The sequence below is a fragment of the Entelurus aequoreus genome, linkage group LG01, assembly GCF_033978785.1.
Source record: "Entelurus aequoreus isolate RoL-2023_Sb linkage group LG01, RoL_Eaeq_v1.1, whole genome shotgun sequence".
Taxonomy (NCBI): domain Eukaryota; kingdom Metazoa; phylum Chordata; class Actinopteri; order Syngnathiformes; family Syngnathidae; genus Entelurus; species Entelurus aequoreus.
This window is the reverse complement of record NC_084731.1, coordinates 59,311,689-59,323,999: the sequence shown is the minus strand read 5'-3', so window position 1 is coordinate 59,323,999 and position 12,311 is coordinate 59,311,689. Positions and strand designations below refer to the sequence as shown.

The 12,311-nt window shown below is 40.3% G+C and overlaps 1 protein-coding gene across 1 annotated transcript in view; it reads right to left on the bottom strand.

Moving 5' to 3' along the window:
* The window catches only part of LOC133655265 (neuritin-like), a 38,095-nt gene that overhangs the window by 21,039 nt on the left and 4,745 nt on the right, over positions 1–12,311 (bottom strand). The window contains exons 2-3 of the mRNA XM_062055258.1: positions 5,306–5,459; positions 74–308 (exon numbers count right to left, since the gene is read on the bottom strand). Coding sequence (XP_061911242.1) covers positions 74–308; positions 5,306–5,459 — 389 coding nt within the window. The remainder of the gene's footprint in view (positions 1–73; positions 309–5,305; positions 5,460–12,311) is intronic.

Genomic DNA, 12,311 nt, shown 5'->3' with positions numbered 1-12,311 from the left:
TTTATGTGCTCAGGAAGACTGGACGCGCCCCCCCCCCCCCCCTCGGCCCCCCTGCGCCACACTTCCCACCCACCTACATGAGGCACCACCTGGGCCCGGTGGTGAGCAGCATGGCGGTGAGAGGTAGGGTGAGCGCCGCCACAGGTGCGGCGATGTTGGGAGAGGAGCTGGGGCTGCACAGGTTGAACAAGTTCCCCTGGAAGTGGATCTTCCTGGCGTCCTGCCTCAGAGTCTCCCAGATGGCGCTCACCTCCTGCCGGCAGTCAGACAACGCCGTCAGGGCGCACGTGTGGAACGCTTCCCAGTGGCTGCGGCAAACAAACATCACAACATGGCGGCCATTAGTCATGTGCGGAGCCATACTGAAATGTCGATACCGGATCTCTCTGCTCTAATATCCATCCTCAAATCAAAATATCGACAAATGCGGCTGCCATGTAAGAATAAAAATAAAATAATGATAGTATTATTGTGTAACTGTACAACTTAGGGTGTCAACATTTCTGCCTGTACAAAAATAGACATTGGACAGAGTTGAGAAAATAATGACAATGTTTTAATCAACTAACTAAACTTTGTTTATATTTTAAGTGTATTTTATTTTTATTTTGAGACCTTCTAATATTTTATGTTAGGGGACCATTTTGATATTTTGTTTAATTAAATAAAAATGCTAAAACCAGCCTTGTCAGCCTTGTATGGTAGGTGACTATGTATATTATTATTAATTATTAGTTAAAAAATGTCAGCTTTTTTTTTTTATTACATAGATATATTTTTGCTATTTTTTCTTATATTTTTACTGTTGTTTTTTCCCATGTTAGAATACAAATAAAATAATAATATTATTGTGTAACTGCACAACTTAGGGTGTCTAAAACTCTGCCTGTACAAAAATATTAATGTTACACATTAGAAAGTTTATAAAATAATAAAAATGTTTTTAATCAACTAACTAAACTTTGTTTGTATTTTAAGTGTATTTTATTTTTATTTTGAGACCTTCTAATATTTTAGTTTTTTTCCACCAAGGGCCGCGTACTGAAAAGTTAATATACGGGGGCCATTTTGATATTTTCTTTAATTAAATAAAAAAGCTAAAAACAGATATTGTGTCAGCCTTGTATTGTAGGTGACAATGTATATTATTATTAATTATTAGTTTAAACATTTGAGCTTTTTTTTTTAATTACATAGCGATATTTTTGCTCTTTTTTCTTAAATTTTTACTGTTGTTTTTTCCCATTTAAGAATAAAAATAAAATGACAATAATATTATTGTGTAAGTTAGTGTGTAAAAAATTCTGCCTGTAAGAAAATAATATTGTTCAGTTACACATTTAACAGTCTTTATCATGGTTGCTGTTATTTTTCAAATGAATATTTTTTGAATCATTTTAATATTATTATTTATTTTAATATTATTATTATTAATTTTTTTAAGACCTTCTAATATTTTAGATTTGTGGTGCGAAAACATATATGATATACATTTATAAAGCCAATAAATCGTGTCAAAGGTGACTAAGTAAATTATTATTATTTATTAGTTTAAAAAGTTTTGCTTTTTCTCATTACATTTTTAAATTTTTTTTCCCCCCATGTAAGAATAAAAATAAAATAATAATAATATTATTGTGTAACTGCATAACTTAGTGTGTCAACAATTCTGCCTGTAAGAAAATATTAATGTTCAGTTACACATTTAACAGTCTTTATTATGGTTGTTATTATTTTTCAACTAACAAACTAAACTTTGTTTATATTATGTTTTAAGTACATTTTATTTTAATATCATCATTATTAATATTTTTAAGAGCTTCTAATATTTTAGATCAGGAGTGTCTAAACTTTTTCCACCAAGGGCCGTGTACTGAAAAGTCAAGTATGGGGGACCATTTTGATATATTTAAAAAATAAAAATAAAAAAAAATGATAAAACAGATATTATATACATTTATACAGACAAACAATTGTGTAATAGGTGACTAAGTCAATGATTATTATTTATTAGTTCAAAAAGTTTAGTTTGTTCTCATTATATTCTGACTTTTTGCTCTTTATTCTTACATTTTACAGTTGCTTTTTTTTTCGATAAATATGTTATTATTTGTAAACACACAACTGTTTGAATTTTAGCAGACACGTTAGGTATATTTGCTCAAAGTATCAGATCGGTATCGCCAATACCAGCCTGAATTTTACCTGGTATCGGACCGGAAGGAAAATCAGGGGTATGGCACATCCCGAGCGGTCATGTTTTTTTTCCCAGCCTGCATTTCTTCCTGGCTCTTGTGAGTGTTCCTTCATCAGTGATGGATACAGACTGAGCTTGAATTACCATGGCAACCGCATCCAAGAGAGACAATATCGCAGAACAATCTACCAGTGGCAATGATGCAACAGAAATGTGTCGCCGTGCTGGAGTCCAACAACAACCACTATACTACAACCACGACTAAACAACAACAACAACAACAACCACCACTAAACAACAACAACAACCACGACTAAAAAACCCCCACAAAAAAACAACAATGACTAAACAAGAACAACCACTAAACAACAACTAATACAAAACAACAAACACTAAACAACAACAACCACTAAACAAAAACAACCACTGAACAACAACAACCACCAAACAACAACAACTAAACATCAACTACTAAATAACAACAACGACGAAACAATGACAACCACTAAACAACAACCGCTAAACAAAAACAACAACAACTAAACATGAACCACTAAATAACAACAACAAAACAATGACAACCACTAAACAACAACAACCGCTAAATGACAACAACCACTAAAAACAACAACCACTAAACAATAACTACTAAAAAACAACAACTACTAAACAACAACCAATAAACAACAACAACTAAACAACAACAGCAACTACAACTAAACAACAACCACTAAACAACAAAAAACACGAAACAACAACTACTAAACAAGAACAACCACAAAACGACAACAACTAATACAAAACAACAAACCCTAAACAACAAAAAACACTAAACAACAACAACTACTAAAAAACAACAAACACTAAACAACCACAACCACTAAACAACAACAACTAAACATCAACCACTAAATAACAACAACGACGAAACAATGAAAACCACTAAACAACAACCGCTAAACAAAAACAACAACAACTAAACATGAACAACTAAATAACAACAACGACAAAACAATGACAACCACTAAACAACAACAACCGCTAAATGACAACAACCACTAAAAAACAACGACCACTAAACAACAACAACCACTAAACAACAACTACTAAACAACAACAACTACTAAACAACAACCAAAAACAACAACAACTAAACAACAACAGCAACTACAACTAAACAACAACCACTAAACAACAAAAAACATGAAACAACTACAACTACTAAAAAAGAACAACCACTAAACGACCACAACCACTAAACAACAACAACCACTAAACATCAACCACTAAATGAGAACTAAGACGAAACAACGACAACCACTAAACAACAACAACAACCACTAAACAACAACAACCTCTAAATGACAACAATCTCTAAAAACAACAACCACTAAACAACAACAACAACAACAACTAAACAAGAACAACCACTAAATGACAACAACCACTAAAAACAACAACAACTAAACAAGAACAACCACTAAACAACAACAACAACCACTAAAAAAAACAACCACTGAACAACAACAACTAAACAAGAACAACCACTAAACAACAACAACAACAACTAAACAAGAACAACCACTAAACAACAACAACAAACACTAAACAACAACAAATACAAAACAACAACCACTAAACAACAACAACTACAACTACTACTAAACAACAACTCCCAAACAACAACTCCTAAACAACAACCACCACTAAACAACAACAACAACTACTACTAACCAACAACAACCATTAAACAACAACAACACCCACTAAACAACAATAATCACCAAACAACAACTAAACAACAACAAACACTAAACAACAACAACTAAACAAAAAAACACTAAACAACTACTAAACAAGAACAACCACTAAACAACAACTAATAAAAAACAACAAACACTAAACAACAACCACTAAACAACAACTACTAAAAACAACAAACACTAAACAACAAAAACAACAACAACCATTAAACGAAAAATACTAAACAACAAGAACCACTAAAAACGACCAATAAAAACAACCACTAAACAACAACAACAACCACTAAACAACAACAACCACCACTAAACAACAACAACCACTTAACAACTACAACAACAACTACGAAACAACAACAACCACAGTCAGGAATTTCCTAACCGTCGCGGCAAAGTCATCAATTATTTAGAAAAACGACTCAGTGGCTTTGAGCGCCATTTTTTTGTGTCTTCTTCCTCTCGGATGATCACCTCCTATTTGTCTGCTGGATCACTTCATGGATCAAAACATCACTTCATGGATCAAGCATCACTTCATGGATCAAGCATCACTCCATGAATCAAGCATCACTTCATGGATCAAACATCACTTCATGGATCAAGCATCACTTCATGAATCAAACAACACTTCATGGATCAAACATCACTTCATGGATCAAACACCACTTCATGGATCAAGCATCACTTCATGTATCAAGCATCACTTCATGGATCAAGCATCACTTCATGGATCAAGCATCACTCCATGGATCAAACATCACTCCATGGATCAAACATCACTCCATGGATCAAACATCACTTCATGGATCAAGCATCACTCCATGGATCAAACATCACTCCATGGATGAAGCATCACTTCATGGATCAAGCATCACTCCATGGATCAAACATCACTCCATGGATGAAGCATCACTTCATGGATCAAACATCACTTCATGGATCAAACATCACTTCATGGATCAAACATCACTTCATGGATCAAACATCACTTCATGGACCAAGCATCACTTCATGAATCAAACATCACTTCATGGATCAAACATCACTTCATGGATCAAACATCCCTTCATGGATCTAACACCACTTCATGGATCAAGCATCACTTCATGGATCAAACATCACTTCATGGATCAAGCATTACTCCATGGATCAAACATCACTCCATTGATCAAACATCACTCCATGGATCAAACATCACTCCATGGATCAAACATCACTCCATGGATCAAGCATCACTCCATGGATCAAACATCACTTCATGGCTCAAGCATCACTTCATGGATCAAGCATCACTTAATGGATCAAACATCACTTCATGGATCAAGCATCACTTCATGGTTGGGGTCACCTGCACACAGCCGCCACTCCCGTCTCACTGGTCACGTTCTCCTTGTAGTTGTCCATGCTCTCTCCCAGCTCCAGGACGCAGTCAGAGAAGTCCTTGTAGACGTTCTCGCATTTAACATCTGCAGGCTGTGCCAGCACGGAGATGCACAGGAACACTGAAAGGAACATGCAGGAGATCAGTGGAAGCAGTGATTGTACTAAATAATACATTCATTTTTGTCCTCAAAAATCTACACACAATACCCCATAATGACAGGACAACCACCGCTGAAGCCATTTTTTGTCAAAGGTTTGCCAAAATGCACCTGAAAGACTCTCAGACCATCAGAAACTAAATTCTCTGGTCTGATGAGACAAAGATTAAAGTCTTTGGCGTGAATGTTAGGAGGAAACCAGGCACCGCTCATCACCATCCCTACAGTGAAGCATGGTGGTGGCAGCATCATGCTGTGGGGGTGCTTTTCAGAGTCAGGAATTGGGGGACTAGTCAGGATAGAGGGAAAGATAAATGCAAAATGTACAGAGACATCCTGGATGAAAACCAATGCTTCCCATCCAACCTGATGGAGCTTGAGTGCGGCACAGGGGCCGTTTGCGGCCTGCAGATCGAAATTTGTTGGCTTGCAGCATATTGTTAGTAAAAAAAAAGAAAAGTAAAAATGTCAGAAAAAAGACTAGAAATCAGAATGTAATGAGAAAAAGCTGACATTTATCAAACAAATAATTAATAATAATATACTTTGTCACCTATGACACAAAGGTTTGTCTTTAAATATATAAAATATCGTTTTCTAGCATTTTTTCAATTAAGAAATATCAAAATGGCCAATGGTTACTTTGACTTTTCAGTATGTGGCCCTTGGTGGAAATAATTTAGACATCTCTGATCTAAGATATTAGAAGCTCTCAAAATAAAATAAAATGAAATAAAATAGAATGAAATGAAATGAAATTAAATTGACCAAAGTTTAGTTAGTTAGTTCATTACAAAATTAAAATAATACCAACTTATGAATTAATTAATTTGAAACATTACAACAACAATAATAAACACTGTTAAATGTCTAACTGAACATCAATATTGTTGTACAGGCATAATTTTTGACATACTAGATTATGCAGTCACACAATAATATTATACTTTTTTTAAATTATATTTTTATAGAGTTAAAAACTGTCAGGCTTGTCCCTGACTGTTTGGTTATGTTTTAGTTTTTCCTCTGTTTGTCTTTATTTCCTGTCAGCGCTTTTATTTTGGTTGTTTCCTGCTTGTCTCCCTGAGCGCTGTGTTCCCTCAGCTGCGGCTGATTGGCACCTGGCCACACCTGGTGTCAATCAGCCAGATGCTATTCAAACCTGCCTTGCCAGCCAGTCTGGGCTGGAGTATTGTCGTTGTCATCACTACCTGTCGTGCTAATACTCGTCGATGTCGTTATTTGCGGTAAGCTGTTCCTGTTGGCTGGTTCCGTTCCTATAGCTATTTACAGTTTGCTGTCTCCTAGCTCCTTGTTTTGTGTTTTCCTGTTAGCCAGATCCTGTTAGCAGTTAGTTATTTCCAGTTTTTCTGTTTTCTGGTTCCTGTTTCCAGTTTGCCTGTTCCTAGTTCCTGGTTTGTGTTTTTTCTTTATTGTGGACATTAAATCATGTTTTCCTGCACCAAGCCTGCCTTCTCTGCATCTTGGGGTTCGTCACCAACACCTTGTGACAGAATACTCCAGCCTAATACAAACCCCGCGGAGATTTCCATGGCGGAGAGGCTTGAAGGGATTCTGGCGATGATGGCTGAATTGAAGAAAACTTCGGCCTCTTTTCAAGCCCTCTCCCACCCATCCCTTTCGTCTGTGGTCCTATCTGAGGGGGGGGGGGGGGGGGGGGGGGCTATGAGTAGCTGTGCAGCTGGGGAGGCACAGCTACTTCTCACCCCAGTGGGTCTGCAACAGACGGCGCCATCATCTCCGGTGGGCCAGCAGACGCCGCCACCATCATCTCCGGTGGGCCAGCAGATGCCGCCACCATCATCTCCGGTGGGCCAGCAGAAGCCGCCACCATCATCTCCGGTGGGCCAGCAGACGGCGAAAAATCATCTCCAGTAGGCCAGCAGATGCCGCCACATCATCTCCGGTGGGCCAGCAGACGCCACCATCATCTCCGGTGGGCCAGCAGACGCCGGCGCCACCATCATCTCCGGCGCCACCATCATCTCCGGTGGGCCAGCAGACGCCGGCGCCACCATCATCTCCGGCGCCACCATCATCTCCGGTGGGCCAGCAGACGCAGGCGCCACCATAATCTCCGGTGAGCCAGCAGACGCCGGCGCCACCATCATCTCCGGTGGGCCAGCAGACGCCGGCGCCACCATCATCTCCGGTGGGCCAGCAGACGCCGGCGCCACCATCATTTCCGGTGGGCCAGCAGACGCCGGCGCACCATCATTTCCGGTGGGCCAGCAGCAGAGGGCGCCACCATCATCTCCGGTGGGCCAGCAGCAGAGGGTGCCACCATCATCTCCGGTGGGCCAGCAGCAGAGGGCGCCACCATCATCTCTGGTGGGCCAGCAGCAGAGGGCGCCACCATCATCTCTGGTGGGCCAGCAGCAGAGGGCGCCACCATCATCTCCGGTGGGCCAGCAGCAGAGGGCGCCACCATCATCTCCGGTGGGCCAGCAGCAGAGGGCGCCACCATCCTCTCCGGTGGGCCAGCAGAGGGCGCCACCATCCTCTCATCGGCCACGGATGTGGTCGTTCCATGGGCGACCGCCTCGCAAATTGCGGCGGCGTTCAACTCGCCGTCGCCACCTGACTCTTCCCCGCTGGTTGCGGGGACACTTGGCCTGGCAACCCACCGCCTTGTCCTCCCTCCACCCTCCCGTGACTTTGGACTGTTTTTGGGGGGGGGAGTTTTCTAGAACGTCTGGTATCCGTTATGGGAAGGGGGGCAACTGTCAGGCTTGTCTCTGACAGTTTGATTATGTTTTAGTTTTTCCTCTGTGTTTGTCTTTATTTCCTGTCAGCGCTTGTATTTTGGTTGTTTCCTGCTTGTCTCCCTGAGCGCTGTGTTCCCTCAGCTGCGGCTGATTGGCACCTGGCCACACCTGATGTCAATCAGTCAGATGCTATTTAAACCTGCCTTGCCAGCCAGTCTGGGCTGGAGTATTGTCGTTGTCATCACTACCTGTCGTGCTAATACTCGTTGATGTCGTTATTTGCGGTAAGCTGTTCCTGTTGGCTGGTTCCTATAGCTATTTACAGTTTGCTGTCTCCTAGCTCCTTGTTTTGTGTTTTCCTGTTAGCCAGACCCTGTTAGCTATTTCCAGTTTTTCTGTTTTCTGGTTCCTGTTTCCAGTTTGCCTGTTCCTGGTTTGTGTTTTTCCTTTATTGTGGACATTAAATCATGTTTTCCTGCACCAAGCCTGCCTTCTCTGCATCTTGGGGTTCGTCACCAACACCTTGTGACAAAAACAGTGAAGTGTAAGTAAATAGGGAAAAAATTAGAATTGAATGAGAAAAAGCTGAAATGTTCTAACTAATAATTAATAATATACTTAGTCACCTATAATACGGATCTGACTCAAGGTTTTGTCTTTAAATACATACATGTATGCATGTGTATGTGTGTATATATATATATATATATATATATATATATATATATATATATATATATATATATATATATATATATATATATATATATATATATATATATATATATATATATATATATATATATATATATATATGTTTGTGTGTGTATGTGTGTATATATATACACATATGCATATCTATATATACAAATGTATGTTTTTAGCATTTAAAAAAAAAATATATCAAAATGGCCTCCGCATATTTGGACTTTTTTCAGTATTTGCAGCCATTGGTGGAAAAAGTTAGGACACCCCGAATGAGCCCTTAAAGAAACGGCGCCATTGCAACATTAGTGCCTGCTTTGAGCAGACAAAATATGACAAATATAATTTTCATCTAATTGTGGAACTTGCACGCAGTTTTAGATTCCTGAATGCTGTGTTTATGACAAAGGGCCATTTGTGACATCACAGACTGACGGACGTACCTATGTGGTCATACTCCTACAACCCTACCTTCTGCCGACTCATCGGCTGCCAGCGTTTCCGGTGTCTCACCTGCTTTCGCGTCTACAAAATAATCATGTCCACAACATTTTACACGGGACTGCTTTGCCCACATGGTCCGGTACCAAATAGGAATGGAACAAGACAAAGTCATTACGATTCAGTTTGAGGGAACACAAGAGAAAGCAGGATAAAGTATCATTTTCATCTAATCGTAGCATGTGCATAATACGTGCAACATGTAGTAAAATACAGCAAACGATGCTAAAAGCAGCTTTTTTTAATGCAACTCTGTCATTCAAAGAGTGTGCAGCTTTACTAATGTAGTGACCGGGTGAATCTGTGAGTGGTTTATAAAGTATCTTTTTGACCGTGTCACGGGGGAAAAAATAACTAGTGGTGATGTTCGTCTTGAAAATATATATATATATATATATATATATATATATATATATATATATATATATATATATATATATATATATATATATTATATATATATATACGCATATACAGTATACAGTTATATACATATATACACACACACATGTATACATACATATATACACATATATATACACTAGGGGTGTAACGGTACACAAACATTTTTGTTTGGTACGTACCTCGGTTGAGATGTCACGGTTTGGTTCATTTTTGGTACAGTAAGACAACAACAAAATATAAATTTTTGGGTTATTTATTTACCAACTTTGTAAACAATTGCTTTATCCTTTTAACATTGGGAACACTATAATCATTCTGCCCACGTTAATCCACATTAAACTGCCTCAAGTTGTTGCTCAGATTAAATAAAATGACAAAAAAATGTTCTACATATAAAAAGTGCAACATTAAACAGTTTCAAGTCAACTCATCATGCTTAATTTATTACAGCATTTGGGAAGCCTGTAGTTGATTTTTATTATGTAAATGTTATATTTTTATCAACATGTGATAGCAGGGGCCCTGCCATTCAAAACTAGGCTGCTCCATTGCTAATGATTAATGTAACTATAGCTGAAAAAATTGTACAATAGCAATACGAGAGACTATTCATCCCTGAACACCATGGATTTCATGTAGGCTTAATGATGCAATTACATTATTATATCAACTATCAGAGACAGAAACTCTTCATTTAACATAATGTCCTTTTTTGCTGCTTCAACACAGCTCAATCAACACAGAAAAAGGTAAAGTGAAATAACAAACAGACAGGGCTTTGCTGTTCGTAACACACACACACACACACACACACACGCACACACACACACAAAAAACACACCTAAGCTAACGTTACGCTAAAAGCGAATTAGCCTTCACCTCAAACCAGGACTGCGAGCGAGCTGAGCTGCAGTTTATATTTCTAGAAGGTCAACGGGCTCATAGTGATGTTACTAGTAGTTGACTGGGAGGTGTTTATTATAATTTGGGGAGAGTCCGCTGCCTGATGCTTACCTGCTAAACGCTAAGCACTGACTACATGCGCTCTGAATACGCACTAATGATTGGCTGTTACCGCTCTGAATACGCAATGCTGATTGGCTGTTACCGCTCTGTAAGTAACCAATCAGATGGTTGTGTGGGTGGGACAATGCTGGGTGCTGTGTACTGTATTGCATTATTGGCTTTATTTTAACAAAAAAATCTTAGGGTACATATGTTTAATATTGCAATTTAGTCCTTAAATAAAATAGTGAACATACTAGACAACTTGTCTTTTAGTAGTAAGTAAACAAACAAAGACTCCTAATTAGTCTGCTGACGTATGCAGTAACATATTAGTAACTCAGCTTGATGAACCTCCCCTCCCCCAACAACCTGAGACCCCCCCCCCCCCCCCAGTGTGTCTGTCTGCAGAACAAGTGAATGCACAGCTAAATAAGTTACAAACAGGCAAGGCCGCGGGTCCTGACGGTGTGAGCCCCAGGGTGCTCAAAGCCTGCGCCCCACAGCTGTGTGGTGTGCTCCAGCACATCTTCAACATGAGCCTTAGGCTGCAGAAAGTCCCCACACTGTGGAAAACCTCATGCGTGGTCCCCATCCCCAAGTGCACGCGACCCAGCACGTCGAAGGACTACAGGCCGGTGGCTCTAACCTCCCATATCATGAAGACCATGGAGAGGTTGGGCCTGGAACAACTCCGCCCTACAGTCAAGCCCCACCTGGACCCACTCCAATTAGCCTACCAGCCCCAACTGAGAGTGGAAGACGCAGTCATCTACCTGCTGAACCAAGCCCACACCCACCTAGACAAGCCTGCGAGCAGTGTGAGGGTCATGTTTTTTGACTTCTCCAGTGCTTTCAATATCATACGGCCTGGGCTACTGGGTGTGAAGTTGGAGACGATGCAGGTGGAGGCCCCCTTGGTGTCCTGGGCTGTTGATTACCTGACTGACAGACCACAGTACGTGCGACTGCAGGACTGTGTGTCTGACAGGCTGGTCAGCAACGCCGGGGCCCCGCAGGGCACAGTCCTCTCCCCCTTCCTCTTCACCATCTACACCACCGATTTCCACTATCACTCAGAGTCCTGCCACCTTCAGAAGTTTTCTGATGACTGCGATAGTGGGGTGTATTGATGATGGTGATGATGAGGAATACAGGGCACTGGTGGAGGACTTTGTCACATGGTGTGGAAAGAACCACCTCCAGCTCAATGTGACGAAGACCAAGGAGCTGGTTGTGGACCTGGGAAGGAGGAGGAATACTCCGGCGACCCCTGTTTCCATCAGGGGGGTCGATGTGGACATGTTTGAGGATTATAAATACCTGGGAGTACACATCGACAACAAGCTGAATTGGTCAAAACACGCTGAGGCACTCTACAAGAAGGGACAGAGCCGCCTCTACTTCCTCAGGAGGCTAGGATCCTTCAACGTCTGTACAAAGATGTTGAAGATGTTCTACGAGTCGG